This window comes from Salminus brasiliensis, chromosome 14, assembly GCF_030463535.1.
Source record: "Salminus brasiliensis chromosome 14, fSalBra1.hap2, whole genome shotgun sequence".
In the NCBI taxonomy this organism is placed as follows: Eukaryota; Metazoa; Chordata; class Actinopteri; order Characiformes; family Bryconidae; genus Salminus; species Salminus brasiliensis.
The window spans coordinates 31,685,305-31,703,986 of record NC_132891.1 but is presented as its reverse complement, the minus strand read 5'-3'; the positions used below and the strand labels follow the sequence as shown (position 1 = coordinate 31,703,986).

The 18,682-nt window shown below is 44.6% G+C and overlaps 1 protein-coding gene across 9 annotated transcripts; it reads left to right on the top strand.

Moving 5' to 3' along the window:
- The first annotated feature begins 1,019 nt into the window (after positions 1-1,019).
- On the top strand, positions 1,020-15,660 carry hipk1a (homeodomain interacting protein kinase 1a). Of its 9 annotated transcripts, none has more exons than XM_072656366.1 (18): positions 1,021-1,293; positions 3,030-3,772; positions 3,898-4,271; positions 4,377-4,500; positions 4,682-4,801; positions 4,915-5,001; positions 5,263-5,444; positions 6,091-6,132; positions 6,220-6,241; positions 6,355-6,559; positions 7,154-7,275; positions 8,149-8,286; positions 11,172-11,329; positions 11,430-11,585; positions 11,672-11,812; positions 12,175-12,371; positions 12,464-12,594; positions 13,463-15,660. In XM_072656366.1, exons 2-18 carry the CDS (start codon positions 3,032-3,034, stop codon positions 13,904-13,906), a joined length of 3,384 nt encoding a protein of 1,127 aa, XP_072512467.1. In that variant the 5' UTR covers positions 1,021-1,293; positions 3,030-3,031; the 3' UTR covers positions 13,907-15,660. The 9 variants fall into 9 exon arrangements, with proteins under 9 accessions (XP_072512465.1, XP_072512467.1, XP_072512466.1 ...); XM_072656365.1 differs by having other exon boundaries at positions 6,352-6,559; XM_072656364.1 differs by having other exon boundaries at positions 1,020-1,293; positions 6,091-6,241; positions 6,352-6,559; positions 13,472-15,660.
- The last annotated feature ends 3,022 nt before the right edge of the window (positions 15,661-18,682 follow it).

The following is an 18,682-nucleotide window of genomic DNA, read 5'->3' as shown; positions in this document are numbered from 1 at the left end:
ACAACCCGGGTCTGGGAAACTGGCCCGAACCCTTAGACCCAAACCCAAAATAGAGAATTTGTTATTCGCTAAAATAACATTTGTTTATTTATATTTCTAGTTGTGGAGGTTGGGTCAGTTTAAGCATGGTCACCTCAATTTCACTGAAAAACACAGCCAGGCCTGCTCAGGCTTTTGGCCAGCACAGGACAGCATGGTATGTTGTTGTTTAAGGTTGAATGGTTTAGCTGGTCTATAAGCATGGTTACCATACTGGTTGACCGGCTAGATCAAGCTTGTGGACCAGCATGACCAGTGTCACCAAGCATAATCCTTTATTAGTCCCACAGTGGGGGAACTCACAGTACCATGTTTACCACCTTGACCAGCAAGCACCAGCTTAGACCATGAGAAACTAGCTACCAGCAGAAGGTGGTCTTGACTTTTCAGCAGGGCAGTTTTTAAAGAAAAGAATCTGGGATCAGTTTTTAAAGCTGTCACAAAAAAAAAGCAAAAATTTATATTTATATATATATTATTATTATATAAATATTATTTTTAATTCCAGGTCATTTTGGACTGAATTGATGAAATGATTGCTCTGTTTATCATGAATAATCAAATAACGTGAAGTGAAAGTTGATTGTCATTATATGTTACACCCCAATCCAGAAAACTGTCGCATGTTAGGCCAATTCACCACATTTATCCTAAAATAAATAAAATGTGAAACTTTAGAAGCCTGAGACGTGACCCACTAGCTAGTGACTAAATGTTAACGACAAGACGAGACAAGCAAATCATCAGGAATCAGGCCTTTGCCTTTGACCCATCGGTGCAGTAACACACACAGACAGTGACAGTGAACACACATGCCCGGAGTGGTGGGCAGCCATTGCTGCAGGGCCCAACAGTGGCAGCTTGCCGAGCCCGGGTCTCGAACCCACAACCCGGAGCTCCAATACTAAACACTAAACCCTGTAATCAGAAAGCGACGGTGGTGATGCTCAGATTTCACCACACACACACACAGAGACATGAGGCCTGGGGGATTTGTGGAGGGGTCTAAAAACAGGCATTACGGTAATGTGACTTCCAACCTTACAACAGCTTGTGGACAGGTCGTGTTGCTGCTGGCAGCCAGAGGTTACCCGGTTCACTAAGCTAGCTAAGCTCTACATTGGAGGGCGTCTCTAAAATCCAGCCTAAATGGATAATATACGAGCCACTTTTCGCAAAAACACGATGAGGCCGAACGAGGGAACGACTGAAGAAGAACTGACAGGTCGGATGTGAGGAATTCAGCACCAGCAGGTAGCTGGATGTAGCTAGCATAGCTAGCTTAGCTAACTGGCTGGGATGTGTGCTGGGCTAATGAGCTGGTTCACCGGCTGTGTGTTTAGCTAGGATGGTGGAGCTTAAGAGCTTATCTAGCTATTATACTGTAGCTAGTGCTAGCTACGTTAATGGTAGCTAGCTAGTTAACCATTCTAGCTATCTATCTATCTATCTAGTTGTACTGCTGTAGCTAGCGATAGCTCTCCTAGCTAGCTACCATTAACGTTAGATAGTGTCACATGTGTCACATAAAGCTAGATAGTGTCCGTGTGTATAACTAACTAAGTGTATAATGAGGCATAAATAACGTTGTTATTATTAAGCTGTGTGTCTTTTTATGTTTTAGTGTAAGTATGTGATAGCGATAACGTTAACACTGACAGCTAGCTTAGCTTAGCTTAGCTTAGCTTAGCATAGCTTAGCTGCGCTCCGCTGCGCTCTTCGTTGTTGTGCAGGCAGCCGGCTGTCATGGCCCAGGTTAGACAGCAGCTACATACATTAAAATCGATTTGTTAATCTAACCTGGTTGTTGGAAACGTTTATTCTAACATTCCTGGGCTTTTATGGTTAATTTTCTAGCCCGTTATCAGCTGCATTTCGGAGCTAGCTAGCTGTCGTGTTTGCTGCTGTCATACGATGATCGCTTGCTGGTCGTTTTTTGGTCGTTTTCTCCTTCATTATTTTTTATTCACGACGTCCTTATTTTCAACATGAAGAGAAAGAGTAAGTAAGGTTTCCACAGCGGCCTAGCAGAGATGTATCCTGTGCTTTATTGCTATCTGGGGTTGATTCAGTCCTGGTTCGTGAATCATTTGGGACTTGACTCTTCACGTTGCGGCTCTCTCCCTGCTGCTGAGGGACCACCAAAACATTGGGGTTGAAGCCTGATCTCTGTGCTTTCTAAAGGAAATCGGGATGAATTACTAATTAATAGCTTTAATACCATCAGAAAAGTATTAGATGAGTCTAGTATCTGTCACCGGTGCCCTGGTAAACCAGTGGGATCCTTTATATGGGCCTTTATATCAGCTCGTAAGGAAAACAGAGAACATCGTTACGAACCATTAGACACCATTTCTCATGGGTTTCAGCCGATCTGTCACAACCTAAACCAGGCAACACCGTAAACTAGTGATTTTGCAGCCTCTTTTTGGGTTCACATTCTTTGGAGCAGGTGTTTAGGGTCCCTAATGGCTTGGCTCAACTCTGGACAAGGGCCTGAGGAGCATCTAGGGTACTCCCAAGGGCTGGTTTGAGACCCACTATCTTAGGGGACGACTGCTGGGCTATTAGTTTATAGTTTGATCTATAGACTTCTTATTCAGTAACTACTGTTCTATATATAGAGAGAGACGCGGCCTCCAAACTGTATGTATTCACCGAGAACCACAAGATTTAGCTGTGTTCTTGGAGCCTGTGAAGAAAGCAGGCTTCGGGATTATATGGTACTTATTAGACCTTCAGATGTGAGATATAGGGCCTCACTCTAACGCTCACATCCATTAAATTTGGGTCATGATAGTATTGGTTATTGTGATAATAATGTAGACGAATATTGGTAATTATATGCATAAGCAGTTTGCATGTTGGTCTACATGCACCCAGTTGTTTTAAGGGGTTAAATATGTTTAGAGATGACCAGCATTTTACCTCAAGTAGTATTTCAAGATTTTCGTAATAGCAACATTCCCTGGTCCGGTCTCTCTCCTCAGGAATGTCCTCGCAGCTCCAGGCGTTCTCCTCCCCTTCTGTGTCCTCCAGCGGCATCTCCCGCAACAAGAAGCTTAAGCTGGAAAGCCATGCTTGGGATGTGAGCAGTCAGTCGGGCGAGAGCAGCTACTACCTGCAGAGTCCCAGCCAGGCCAATGGGTCCTCTCCCTCAGCCTCAGGGTTCAACTCTGGCTACGGCTCGTCCAGCCTGGTCTTTCCACCTTCCGGAGGCTCCCGGGAACAGACGGTGGTCCGTGCCGCAGACAGCACCGGAAGCGCCCCAGGACCTCTGTCCTCCTCTTCTTCCTCCTCCGCTTCCAGCCGTTGGGGGAAAGACGGCGCCTCAGCCTCGCGGTCTGGCGATGGCTACCATAAGCAGGGCAGCAGCCTGAAGAGGAAGAGCGAGGAAGTGGACAGCAGCGACAGCGTCCAGATTCTAGAAGAGCTCTCGGCCCCGGTGCTGTCCAACAGAGTGGCCGGAGGCGGAGGCGGCACCACCACAGCCCAGTCCATAGCTCACTCTACCTCCACCACCAAGAGCAGCAACTCGCACAGCGAGGGAGACTACCAGCTGGTGCAGCACGAAATCCTCTGCTCCGTGTCCAACAGCTACGAGGTGTTGGAGTTCCTCGGCCGCGGCACTTTCGGCCAGGTGGCCAAGTGCTGGAAGCGCGGGACCAATGAAATAGTGGCCATCAAGATTCTCAAAAATCACCCGTCCTATGCTCGGCAGGGGCAAATCGAGGTACGTGCCTTAGCTTGTTGGTCCCAAAGCTTATTTTTCAGTTATCACTCATATTTTGTAATTACAGTGTAACTACTGAGGCTGGACATTAGTGGATATTAGCCTTATGTCCCTCCTCTCATTAGGTGAGCATCCTGAGTCGCCTGAGCACAGAGAACGCAGACGAGTTCAACTTTGTGCGCTCCTACGAGTGCTTCCAGCACAAGAACCACACGTGCCTGGTGTTCGAGATGCTGGAACAGAACCTCTACGACTTCTTGAAGCACAGCAAGTTCAGCCCGTTGATGCTGAAGTGCATCCGGCCTGTGCTACAGCAGGTGGCCACTGCACTCCTGAAGCTGAAGAGCCTGGGCCTGATCCATGCTGACCTCAAACCCGAGAACATCATGCTGGTGGACCCCATCCGGCAGCCCTACAGAGTCAAAGTCATCGACTTCGGCTCAGCCAGCCACGTCTCCAAGGCTGTGTGCTCTACCTACCTGCAGTCCAGATACTACAGGTGCGTGACGGGGCTTGAATAAGGGGTATAATTTGAGCATGATTCTTTAGGAAATGCAGCACAAACTATATCTCATTGTGGCATTCTCTCTTTGTTTTGGTCCAGAGCTCCTGAGATCATCTTGGGACTGCCGTTCTGCGAGGCTATTGATATGTGGTCTCTGGGTTGTGTCATTGCTGAACTCTTCCTGGGTTGGCCACTGTATCCTGGAGCCTCGGAGTATGATCAGGTCAGCGCAAAACTTATGACGTCAAAGAAGCTCCATAAATATCCTTCTGATTTTAGGTTTGTGTGTTTGTTCTACTGTACTATAATATTAAGAAAGGTTCAGTGAAGCTCTACAGTGACCCACAAGGCTCCTTTTGTGTCTCAGCTTTCTGATAGCCATCAGTAACTGTCTCTCGCCACAGATCCGTTACATCTCCCAGACGCAGGGTCTACCAGCAGAGTATCTCCTGAGCGCTGGTACCAAAACCAGCCGCTTCTTCCACAGAGGCCCTGATGCCAGCTACCCGCTTTGGAGACTCAAGGTCCTTCAGTTTTGAAATACATCAACTAGATTTGGTTGTTTCTGCTTTATAACGTAAATCCTTTTGAAATTAATTACAGATTTTAATGATTTCTCTTTTTTTTTATTATTTAGACACCTGCAGAGCATGAAGCAGAGCTCGGCATCAAGTCTAAAGAGGCTCGGAAATACATATTTAACTGTCTTGATGACATGATGCAGGTAATTTCTGCTTCTTTTTTTTTTGCTCCAGGATCCCACAATTCTCACATAATGGAAATTGTCCTTGTGATATTGTACTTTGTGATATTGAAGCAACTAAATAAGTATCATTAAAAATACTAAATTTCAATACCCAGCCCTGATCACGATCACAATATGCAGCCATAAATGCAGAATAGAGGAATCTACTAGAGCATCATATCCGGCAGTAGTTATTGCGCTGAAGGTAAAAGCAGCATCCTTGTGTCTTTTCCTATACAGGTCAATATGACCAATCTGGAAGGTACGGACATTCTGGCAGAGAAGGCCGACAGGCGGGAGTTTATCGATTTGCTGAAGAAGATGCTCACGCTGGACGCTGACAAAAGGATCACGCCAATGAAGACCCTGAACCACCCGTTTGTGACTATGACCCACCTTCTGCACTTCCCTCACAGCGCACAGTAAGCTGGCCCTGGTTGTTTTTTTTTGGTTTGCTCATCTGAAGCTGCTGTTATGACTTCTTGTTGAAGTAAAGTGAAATAGCCTAAGTGAAGTGAAATAGCCTTTTAGATGTTTTGCAGCTTAAACGGCTAAGAAGCCTAAATTGAGGGGCTCAGAGTGACTCGGCGGTCTAATGCGATACCACTATGGGAGCGAAAGAACACAAATGGCCGTCCTCTCTCCGGGTGGGTAGATGGTGCTCTCCCCCTTCAACTCTCTTAATCGATGATGACTGGCACAGGCATCTGTTAGCTGAAGTGGTGGAGCTGGGGACCCGGCACTTTCTGCCCGGTAATGACGCATCGGCAGCTGTTGGAAAAGAGGGAGTGGCTGGCTTTGCATGAATCGGAGGAGACGTGTTAAGTTCTTATCCTCCTGGTGTGAAGAGTGTTGCTAGTGCTAGGGGGTGTTACGAACGTGTGGGCAAATTGGCAGAACCAAATTGGGAGAAAGAGGAGAAAAATCTGCAGGGATATGTCTTCACTTCAACAGGAACCTCCGCTGTACTGAAGATGAAGATGATTCCTGTCATTTAGGAATTATATGTTGGTCACCTTCACCTTCTAGGTTAGTGTTGTAATTTGGTGTTTCTCTCTCCTTGTGCAGTGTGAAGTCCTGCTTCCAGAACATGGAGATCTGCAAGCGCAGGTGCACAGCATTTGACAATAACAAGAACTTGTTTAGCAGTAACAATGGGCCGAGTGCCGCTACTAACCTCACTGTGACTTTCAGCAGCCAGCTCAGCCAGCACAATCAGGTGGGTTTTATGTTGTATTATGCGTATATATTATGTATATATATAAAAAAAAAAGACCTACATTTTTTCCCTGTGCCATTTCTGATTGTTACTTTCATTTTTGTTTTCAGCAGATGGCACCATCTGGTGGCCAGTCCTTGTCTCTAAGCAGCAATGTTCCTCTGCTCAACTACCAACCGGGGCTGTACCAGCAAGCCACCATCAACATCCCAGGCCTTACCCAGCAGAGCGTGCCCCTGCAGGCCCGTCCCACACAGCTGTGCACCCAGACCGAACCCTTCCAGCAGACCCTCATCGTCTGCCCCCCTACTATACAAGGTCAGACTTTCCTGTGTGCTGTCAGATCCCTCTTAGCTGTCAACGATGATACCCCCTCGCTCTGTTTGGGCATGGGACTTTACACCCCATTTACCCTACATTTATACCGCTTTTTATGCAGCAACAGACCACCTCTCGATTTGGTTTGAATTATCGGATTTGTATCTGGTTTAAATACGACTTGGGTGGATTAACCTTATTCAGATATAATTCTGATACTCAAGACGCATGAAGTGACCAGGTGTAATCGGGGTCAGTGAGGGTTCTGGACTTCCATTATTTAGCCTAGATAATTTCATTCTTTAAATTTTGAGGACCAAGATACAAGTATTGCTGTTCAGCTGCAAAGTTAAAATTCCACGTTGGGTTGGGGAGACCTCAGTTTGATAATCAGTAATCAATAACGCAGTTTAACTGAACATTTGGCTGCTCCCTGGTTCACTTGCTCGAATAATAGACAGTAGCTACATTGCTGATTATAGAATCATTTATCGCATCTTTACTAAAAACCATATGTATTTGAATTGTGAGTATTTCTTGCTTATCCACTGTGCCTTTGTAATAGTGGGACTGACTAGTCTATCTGTACCCTAGCAGGCCTTCAGCCCTCCAGTAAACACTCAAGCTACCCAGTGAGGATGGACAACTCTGTGCCTATGGTTCCTCAGAATCAGTCCACCCAGTCCCTGCACATCCAGCCTGGCATGCTGACACAGGTAGGACCACAGAGACTGTGCACAAGTAGGGAGCTGGACATGAGTGGCACAGCACATATTGGAGGCTACCTACCCTACGTTCCACCTTAAATGGTGCTGCAGTAGCGGACATGCACTAGCGCCAGAGTACAGCTGCTGCATCATTTAAGGTGGAACGTGAAATTAAAATAAAGTAACTTCCTAAAAATCCACCTCAAGAGACTCGAATGACCAGTACAAACTACTGAACTACACTGCTATACACCAACTGGTCTGAAACACAATCGGGAGGCCGCAAATTTTAGTTGGCACCCCTCACACACTACTCACTACTCGATTCTCTCTCCAACTGCCAACTCCGACTGACTCCAACTGCCGACTCGGACAGTTTAATGCACTCGAAACGACTTTTTGTTTATTTCACAACATTTCACAACAAGGATCAGCTGACAACTTTAAACTTACCAGAGTTAGTTTTTTTTATATGACTGCAATGACCTACTATTTGCCCAAATGTTTGTGGACACCTGCTAATCTGCATCTTCCAAAATGAAGGGGGTTGGCCCTTGTTGGCGAACCAATCCATTTCCTGACAATGTCATCAACTTTTAGACATTGTAGTGTACCTAGGGCTGCTAAACATTTTAATCAAGGTCTGTAGTATTAATGAAAATAGGTTTTAGGGTTTGGGGGCACTTTTCAATAAGCAGTGTTTTTAGACCGTCTCTCTGCGTGTGTGTTTCTCACTGTGTGTGCTGTAATCTCCTTCTCTGTTCAGTCAGTCAGAAGACACAGTGATTCACTCACTCCTCCTCTTTCCCATACAGTGTGTTTTAACCCTCCAAACACCTCCCACCCTCCCCACACCCCTCCCCAAAACCCCTCCCCTCGCAGGGCTCCTGCACGCCGCTGATGGTCGCTGCCCTGCACCCTCCCGTGGCGGGAGTGGCCCCACTGTACCCGGTGCCCCTGGCACTGGGCTGCTTATCCGGGAGAGGCGGGCATCTGGAGCAGAGCGGCACAGCCATGCTGGTAAAGCTGCGCCACGGCTACTGCAGAACCCCCCACCGACTCCTCCCTTATCTCGCTCCTCCCCAATCTCTGCTATCACTTCTCCTTCCCAGCTCGCTCCTCCAGGGGTCTGCAGACTCAGAGCATGATGGGACGCATGTGGCTTTACCAGTCTATGCTTCTGCTTGCAGCTTCCAGAGTCTGCTCTCTTTCCCCCTCCCTGACCCTCAACTCCACCCAAGGCTTATTTAAAGTCCCCCAGAGTCCACCAGGGTCCACAGTGTTGCTCTATTCCAGCTCCCTTGACCAAGCTGATGAGCTGTAAAAGGTCTTAAATCATGAGATCAACAGATTTTTCCCTGTCCATGCAGTCCATAGATGGAACTAGCCACTAATTTTGAATAATTAATAACTAACTAATAATTGTGTTTGTAACAGAGTGGGCAAAACAGACCCACTGACTTATTCACATTAATGGGCTCTCCTGGTAAACACAGGCCTCCTGTTTAATTGTAGATTAAGAGAGTTTGGAAAAGGGTTAAGTAAAAGTGATTTTTTTATTTAAATTGATTTGATTTATTGGTTTTATTTATTTAAAACCTTTAACTTTTTTAAAGAAAAAAAAGAATGTACTTTTTAATCATTTACACTTTTTGTTTATTGATTACAATTTAATGTAAATGCTTTTTGTATTTATTTGTTTTGTATGTATTTTTTAAAAGGTTATTTTTAAAATTATGTATCTTCTAATTTTTTTCTATTTGATTATTATTTCTTTATTTTTTAGCAAATTAACAGTTTACATGGTTTTTACATGAGGTAGGGCAATGTAATTAATTAATAGGATGATTTTAATACCGTTTGAATTTGCATTCAAGACTCAAGACTGGGTTTTACCTTCAGTGCAATAACAAGACTCAATTCAGTGCTTAGTGTGTGGACACATTTGAGTTAAAGACAAGATCTAAAATAACCCTGAGAAGCTTTATGAACACTAACCCTGGTCTTTAGCTAGACCTCTGCAACCATGGTTGAGTTTTAACCTACTTCCAGCCAGAAACGTCAACGGACTACAGGTGGAGTGTGACTGTACTAAATGATGGTCTTTTCTTAAGCTCTAACTCCTTCCTTTTTGATCTGCAGGTTGACCGCGAGCTTTAGAGCATGTTTTGCCGTAGCTGGCCATTTCTGTTTGTCCCCTGACTCTCTGGCAGGACTTTGACTGCTCTGTCTGATGCATGCCTCTGACGGGATTCTTGGTGCTCTATTGAAGAGTTCAGCATTTTCTTCTCCTATTCAAAGACCATGTGATCATGTGATCATGTGGCTAGAAAAAGAAACCTCCTCCTTGACAGCGGCTTTCTTCCTCTTTTGTTTTCTCTCACCTAGGAATCGTCTTCTTTTCCAGGCCTGCAGACAGACTCCTGTTATCTTAGCTGGGGTGAAAAATGAGGATTAACAATATATTTACCACCCTGTTACTTTGCTGTGAACACCATGATTTTCCTTTAATGGAAGTAATAAGCTTTGTTTTAATTGGCTCACAGTATAGCATAGCTTTTGTTTTTAGCACTGAAACAAAAGCATATTATTATTTTTCCGAATCTTACCGAATAGCATTGTTGTCCTCTCTGGATCCTCTCGGTGTCCAGTAGGTACAGGGTGCAGTTAGCTAGCTGAAGAGATTATAGTCGATCTGCTAAGGTTAGATTTCCAGCCTAGCAAAGATTCCCACTTGCTCACCTGGCCGTTGCTGGGACACCTGCAGCGTGGCTTCCTCTGGTGGCTATTCTCCAAGTGGTGCTTCACCCCGTTGGCTAGTGTTAGCTTGTAGCCTTTCCATATTCCAAGTAGCTGTTGCATTTTTGCAATGGAGTTTTGGAATTGGCCTGTTTTATAGCCCTGCTTTTTTTAAGGTGCTCTTGCTTTTGATTGAGGACACAATCTTCCCTGTACCAAACTCTCAGTATTCTTCATTCTTGGGCACCTTTAAGAACATCAGTATTTTTCTTAGTGGATTATTCCAGGCTGAGTTAACGAGGGACATCATGGATTTCAAGGAAAAGTCAAGCAACATTCTATAATACCTTGTTTAATCCATGCAATATTTGAAAACTGTTTTTACAGTCTGAATATATTAATAATACAGTTTTTTTCTAAATTGCATAAATTGTTACATGTGACGTGAACTCAGTATTTAAGATGCAATGAGAAGAAAAGTCAACAATTCTACGATATAACTGGGACCCTAACTGCCCCCCCCCCCATCCCTCAATGCTTGATTCTTTTTCATTGAAATACATACATGACATAACCAGGCAGTTACCCCAGGTGCTCCAGCTATAATTTGTGAGTGAAATGTGCTTTTGTTTCCAAGCTAGCGTGAATTACTCTTACTCTTTAACCGACATTCCTCTTCCTGCTGCTCATGGGCGAAGGGAATTTCTTTCCACTGAAGTTGTCAGACCTTTGACAGCTTGTTTGTAGCTCATTCCAGATGAAACCTGTGGTATATGCTGAGAACACATCGCCACAAGGTTCAGCCGACTTGACAGGATCGAGGGCGTTTTTTCCCAACATCTTCCCTTGTTGTGTTGAAGCTGCAGATGTGTGCATGGTTTCATAGGAGCTTGTTGGATATGCTTTCCCTGTTTGACAGCAAGAGAGCAGCCTGACTGACCTGAATGTATTTCTGGGTGTTGCATGTGCTCGTCATGCATCTGTCAATCGACGTGAAGCAGATGTGCTGTGTAGAATAACTGGACGCCATCAGAAAGAAATACTAACTTGCAGCTGAGTGTTAGATGTTGATTAATGTTTCTGTCTGTCTGTCTGTGTGTGTGTGTGTGTGTGTGTGTGTGTGTGTGTGTGTGTGTGTGTGTGTGTGTGTGTGTGTGTGTGTGTAGCAGGGCTGGCCTGCGGGCACACAGCAAATCCTCATCCCGTCTACATGGCAACAGATGCCCGGCATGGCTATCCACGGCACCAGTCAGCCTGTTATCACTGAATCTCCTATGGGTTCCTTGCTTGCAGATGGCTCAAACCAGTCTGGCACCAACTGGAGGTCAGTAGCTCTCAGTTAGTCATGTGGAGGTCAGTAGGTCATGCAGCAGTGGTGGGACTGTTGATGTTTAACGTTCAGTGCTGTTGCTGTGCTTCACCAGGGGGCGCCATGGCAGTCAGTGTGACGTCACACAACAGGATCCTGCACAAGGTTGCCACGTGACAACCCAGCCTCTTAACATGGGGACAGCCAGCAGCCGAGCACAGCAGAGCGGGGTCAAGAGGCTAAAAGGTCGTCATGCAGAGAACAGAGCCAGGTACTCCTGTTCTGAACTGCTAAAAACTCAGTGCTGTGAAGTAGCTTTCTTATGGAGTGTGTATTGATGAGTGTGTCCTGTCCCAGGCCTGTCTCCTCTGGAGGGCAGAACGGCGGCGATCCTTCTCAGCCCATCGTCATTTCGGATACTCCCAGCCCCGCTGTGAGCATCATCACCATCCCCAGCGATACTGAGGACGAGGACGACACCAAGGTCCCGCCTACCAGGTGACTTGGACCTAACCTCTGCATAACACCATGGGTTGGCTTCCCAGACCTAACTTGGGTCTAAAGGCTGATTTCTGGATTTTCAATGGTGAAGACCCATTGGCATTGGCAGATTTGTCCATTCAGTACCTCTGAAAAGGGGGGAAAGCTCTTGTGGCTGATTGCAGTCAGATTCTTACAGCAATGTTTAAATGTCTAGTGTGTTTCCAGAAGCAAAGAAGCTTGTCTTGTAGCTTCAGTGTAAACTTTGGGACACCCAAAATAAGATTTTTTTTACTAATCCGTCACTTCATGTCTAAACCTATTGGTTCTCCACTGCTGGTCATTGATACTGACCTCGTATTTCTACCTGGTTCTCACAGCTGCAGTGTAAACCAGCGGGCGAATGTGATCAGCTGCGTGACGGTCCACGACTCCCAGGACTCTGACTCGTCTACCTGCAGCCCCCTCAGTCCCAAGCGCCTGCCTAACTTCGTGGAGACCAGCGGCCACCTCTCCAAGTCACTAGCTGTGGTCATGCCCTCAGTAAAGGCCCAGCCATGGGAGGGTGCACCACCAGGTGAGTCCCACCCATCCAAGATTAACCCTATAATCCCCTCAGAGCCTGAACTCTTGCTCAGTCATTTGTTTTTATGTTCGATTTTGTTTCAGAGCAAAGCTCTGCTGCTTCTGGGAAATCGAAGAAGAACTCAGCCTTGCAGTCCACCAAGTCAGGAGTGTCCAGCAGTGAACGGCATCAGAGAGCAGCGTCCACCAAATCTCAGCCTCTCAACCTAAGCCAGGTAGACCGCACACAAGCAGAGTTTCAGGGTAAAGCGAGACTGGCCGATGCTGATTTGTTAATGGATATTTTGGACAGTATCAAGAACTGTAGTGAAATGGCGTTAAATGGGCCACAACCAAAGCTCCACTGTCTAAAGGCATAGTATCAGCAGCAGCTCACAAATTGTCTGCAGGGTTGTATTGCCCTCATTTTATTTTTCTTTTATATTTATATATATATAAAAATTTCAGGGGGGATGAGGGCTAAAAATAAGACCTTATTATACTAGCTTTTAAAACCTAAATGTCATCTTCCCTAAGAGTAGTCAGTGCTGGTCTCTGCTGTGCTATCACAGTGTAGATATGCGTCCAAATAAATCTATGTTAATCAGATGGCAGTTATACTAAGGGCTCAACTTACTGACTTGACCATTTTCCTGCTTCCACGTTCAGTAACACAGAAGCGAAATAGTAGTAGCGCTAAACAGCTTCCGGTCGTAAACAATGGCTGTGGCTACTGCCCTTTTCTAAATACACCCATAATTCAACCAAACGCACCTTCCAGAGTTAGCACTCACATCCAGTTTCACACAATATGTTCAACTCCAGCTGAACCGGAAATGCAGGGCTGAACCGTGGTACAGATTACCCATGATTGTGAGAGAAAATGCTAGCACACGAAGCTCGAAGATCAGCGTTAATTTATTCAACAATCATTCAAACTGTTACAACAAGCTTTGTTTATTGCTTTTGTTATTGCTTTGTTTTTTTTTTCAATCATCCAATCCTTTATAGTATCGCCCCCTATGCTTCCTGTTGTGTAATGCAATCTGTCAGAACAACTGCCTAGATGAACACCTGTTTATGTCTTCCTGCCTCCCTCCGCAGGTCCAGCAGTCTGTGATGTCATCCTCCCATGACCGATCAGCAGGAGGCTCCCTGAGGCGTCAGCCCACCTACCCCCCACCAGGCCCCTCTCACTCCTACAGGCTGCACGAGGCCTCTCTCTTTAGCTCCACCCCCAACCTGTACGCTTACCCAGCCTCCGCCGCGCTGGCCTCCGTCTCGCAGGCTGTGGACCAGCTGCACAACTCCACCGCCTCCTCCTCATCCACCTCCTCTTCCTCCGCCTCCGGCCGTCACACCCGCGCCGCCGGCCCCTACTCCGCCTCCCTGAGCCTGCTGCAGAAGAGCAACGCCATGGGCCTGATGGGTCAGGCGTCCTGCCACTTTCAGCAGCCACCGCAGCAGCAGCTCCCCGGCCAGCCCTACCAGCGGTCGGCGGCTTACCCCCTCGGCCAGAGGAAACTCAACCAGTACCCTTACCTCTGAAGCCGGCCCACTTGGAGAGATTAGGTGAAGAGGGATTTGGACATGGAGATTACACTTGATTATGGAACCTGATTATTGTAGTTTTTTTTAGCCTACTTTTAACAGTAGGTTTTATTTTTAAAGTAGTAATGTTTACTGTAGATCAGTGGTTTCCAACCTTGCTTTGCTCGTGTTAGCGTTTTTCTGCTTTCTCAGCTGAGGAGGGGCTAATTTTATTAGCTGGGCGAGTTTGATCGTGGACCCCAGGTCTGTAGCAGTGCTCTGCAACACGTCTTCAGAGGTCTTCTGAAGGTTGTTTGCATCGAGGCATAGTTTGCACTAAACAATCTTTCTTGAGAAGAACAGATTTGTCAGTAATCAGTCGTTGTGTGCCGGTATTTACTGGGCAAGGAACCCGTGAAACCCACACCTTTTGGAGAAGTCATTAACACAGAGTTTCACTTACTTTTTCTAGCCTGCACTGTGGATGTTTACTTGATGTGCTCTGTAAAAGACATCAACAGTACAACTGTGTGTGCTGTTGGCTGAGAGGATTGTGTTATGACCTAGATAATGATCAGACCATATTTTATCAGTAATCATTGTAAGAAATCAAGGTAATTCCAACTTTTTCTAGTAACTGTATATGTTAAATGTGAATATTTACACAGTACTCCGTACTAATGAGCGAGTGGATTCCTCAGTGGAAGTGGCTGTGTTGGAGGTGAATACAGGACCAAGGTTGGGAACCACTGCATGAAATCCTATTCAGTCTAATTTTATCTTAAGTCCGACGTTGATGTTGTCTAACAACTGGCTGTTTACATTTGTCGTACTCTAAATTTTATGGAAGGTGTGACTGTGTATTAAAAAAAGATACGTATACGTAATAACTTGCTCTTTAGCGCTCGTAGTGGCAGTAGGTGTTCAGAACACAGACGCACACTCTCCCATCAAATGTTCTCAAGCTCTTACCGAACTCCCGTAGGACATTAACTCTTAACTTTGGCTTTATTTAATGAGAAGATTGTGCTTTCTTTGAACTGCCTTTGTCTGCGTACTCGTTGTTTTCTATGGCTTTTATTTCCAAGTGCCCTTGACCTATATTAGCTCTTACGTTTTTAATTGTATATTGTACGTATGTACTTTCATTAACTTAAGTTGCTTTCCAGTGCCAGGCGTAACGTCTAGGTTCGTTAATAGATATTATTATTATTATTATTATTATTATGACTGTGCTGACAGTTGCATGTTGTTTATGTACACTCTTAGGTGCTACATAGTAGAAAACGCTGAGGCTGCGTCAGCAAAAAGATTCAGTAGGAAAGATAAAAACGTACATATATATAAGAAATCCATTCAAAACCATGTTGGAGTGGTGATGTCAGTGAACGCGTCAATGATACAGTAGCCCATTTAGCTAGCACTTCAAAAGAAACGGTTAACATGGATGTTTACGCTCAAATGTGCCTAGCGTGGTGTCGACCACACCGTGTGTGTTTGTGCTGAGTTGGGTTCGTTTTTTCGTTCTGCCTGGGTTGCCAGCTTCTTCGTAAAGCCTCGTAGGAGAACTTCACGGCCTTTATGGAGGCGGTCCAGTGCTCTATGTTAGGGGGTGCGGTTTGTTTCCAGATGAAATCAGACTGGTGCAAATATGGATGTTTCTACTATTCTATCACAATGTGAAAGTGGAGTGTAAAGTAGATCAGATCACAGTAACTCTCCATAAATATACATATTGTATATGCATAATAAAAGTTTTCAGTGTACAGTGACCGGCCTTTGAGTGGTTTCTTGTTTGACAGTATGCAGATTTTCCAGTTTCCCTTTGGAAACGAATAACTACACCTGCCATTAACGTCTGTTTTTGGTGATCGGATCATGTTTGGACCTGTCTGCTTGAAAAGCCGGGCGTAAACACCCTCAAGACTCATTGATAATCGGGTTACGATCGGATCATTCAAACCATGTTGAGAGGTGGTCAGAGACGAATCTCATCCACATACAAGTGAACACAGGATCCCGTCAGACTGTGTGTTTGTGGGTGCTTGCACTCGTGCTTATTTCCTGGTAGATGGGAGCAGTAATACAGTAAAATTAATAATAATAATAATAAGAAGAAGAAGAAGAAGAGTCCATCATGATCAAACCCTTGCAGGAATGTGAGAACCATCTATTGTTCCACTGTGCAGAAGAACCTCCACTGCACCTCTACACTGCTCAGAGTCTGCCGGAGCTGGACAGTTGTGATGAGAAGCCGTTGTTTACGGGAAGTAAAACGGAGATGATGTACACATTGGGGAGCTACTTTTGCTGGAAGGTAAGATCGGATGTCAGATGGATGGTCAGACTGGAGATGCATTTTAGTGACCAGTGTGAGCAGAATCCGGTCAAAGTGGATCCAGATATTATCTGGATACAAAGCGCATGTTAATGTCAGGTGTAAACAGAGGCCAAAGTGTGCTTCTATTAGAAGTCCCTAACATGGATAACGCATTGTGTCGCACTGTAAAATCACAACCTCCTATCTTCAAAAGGGGGATGTGCAGAATCAGTAGTTGTCATAAAAATGTTATATATATATATAACATATATATATTTATATATATTCAATATATATTTAATACCATATATATATATGGTATTAAAGAGAAAGTTTACAGCTTTTTACATTTTTGTAGAGGCTTTTGGTTAGGCAATTGGTTTGATCGTGACCTACAAATAGTGCAGAATGTTATATGTATAATGAAATAAGAGAAAAAAAGTCTTCATGCTACAATATATTTTTTATCTATTATCTATATTAGTATAAAAAAGGAAATCTTTGCTTTAGATTCTTATTGCATTCTTTCACTGTGATTGAATTCCTGCTTTAAAAGCTGAACTGATGCCTAAGTGGGAATTTTGAGATATGAAGTTGTTCAGAGTGGTTTGGTGTGTAAAACAGGGTCATGATCCCTACACCCCAAATGTAAGCCTTTTAACCATCCAAAACCACCACCTTCTACCCAGCTTTCGGTCGGATTTTTTAAGATGCATTTGAGGCATCAGGCACTACATTCATAACCAGTGTGTGTAACAGCTTTCAGAGCTATTAAACTCTTCCGATGTCTGGTTTCATTCAAAACCACCACTGTGATCATGTCTGAGTCGGTTCGGTTCTGTAGAACTACTATAAATAATTGTATTTCTTTATTTTAACCATTTAATTATGATTTTAGGTAAGCAGTGGAATTCCACTTTAATAAGTCTTGATACGACAGTGCCACGTTATCCTGAATTTATCATAAATTATTGCAAATTAAATAACATTTCTGTATTTATAATTTCTAGCTTAATCTACAGGGCCAAAGTGCTGTTGAACTGACCTGAGTACTGTTGCTGGCTAAGAGAGAGGACCTACAGGGGTGCTGCTGCCTGTCCTCCTGTCCCACGGCTCATAAAGCCCCCTGCTTCTTCTCCAGGCTCTGGAAAAAGTCAGTCCAGTGAGAGCTGCCCGCTAAAGCGCACTGGTTCAGGGTTTGAATCCAGTGGCCTCCTGTCTCTGACACACACACACACACACACACACACAAACACACACATCAACTTCAAAATGCTATGTCATGTTGTTGGAAAGGCCCTGAATGAGTGTCAGGGCACAGTGTTGTCATTAAGCTCCCTCTGGTGGAAGGAGGTGCTCCTTGCTGAGAGTGATCGTGTCCAGCCGCCCCTGAGCTTTACCTGACCAAACTCACACCTGAGCTCATATTTAGGTGCTCAGGAAGCCCACGTCCAATTCTTGTTGTCATTGTTATGGTCATACCTTCACTGAAACCTCATAATAAAGTCTGTTTGCGATGCTAATACAGTTTTCACAGAGCTAACTTTAGGGGCTACAACCACTTAGCTAATCATTACTTGCTAACTAGCATTCAGGCTTTAATGCAAACCTGAATAATAAAGCACAATAAAAATGTGATATATATATATATATATATATATAGATATAGATAGATATTTTTGGCACATTCAGCCCCTCTGAAATCAGAGTAAATCACAGAATTCCTGCCTTGCGCTCAGTCATCTTGGGTAGGCCAATGAATGGATACTGGCAGTTGTGTAGATTCGTAGGATAACACTATGAATATGACTGTACTTTAGATTGTGGGTTTGACTAAATCTGAAATTCCCAGGTGGAGCGTGTGGTGTTTTATGAGTACTCCGTGTTACTGTAGTGTTACTGGTTTGCTGACCTGGACCGTCCAAGACCGCCCAAGAGGATGTGATCATGACTGGAAATGAAACCAGTGTTCCAAAAGTGAGCAGAAAGCAGCAGAATTTCATTGACCCCCTGTAATACACTCTCAAGAGCTGTGATGGTATCTTCGAGAGTAAATCTCAGCTTATCAAACATTGGTTTGATTGGTTGTGGGGTTTTTTTACAGTTGCATTGCCTTCATAACCATAACCAGGATTTTTTAATTAATTTTAATTTTAAAGGCAAGTTTGGTTATGGAAATGTACTAATGTGCCCCTTTTCTATTGGATTAGTCAATGTAGTGAACTTGGTTGGTTGGTGTGGTGCAACAGATAAAACCACAAGCTGCCAGTGAGCTACCACACCATGTAGGAGACCAGGGTTCGATTCCCGGTCTGGGTGACTATGCTGCGCTACAGCAATAAGAGTCCTTGGGCAAGACTCCTAACACTACATTGGCCCACCTCTGTAATACGAGTTACCTTGTAAGTCACTCTGGATAAGAGCGTCTGCTAAATGCCATAAATGTAAATGTAATGTAAATGTAGTGAACCTTA

Coding starts and splice junctions, on each gene's coding strand:
- hipk1a (XM_072656361.1), top strand. CDS start 3,032: ATGTCCTCGCAGCTCCAGGCGTTCTCCTCCCCTTCTGTGTCCTCCAGC. Junction 4,501..4,681: donor GAGCCTCGGAGTATGATCAG/GTCAGCGCAAAA, acceptor CTCTCGCCACAG/ATCCGTTACATCTCCCAGAC. Junction 5,445..6,090: donor CACTTCCCTCACAGCGCACA/GTAAGCTGGCCC, acceptor CTCCTTGTGCAG/TGTGAAGTCCTGCTTCCAGA.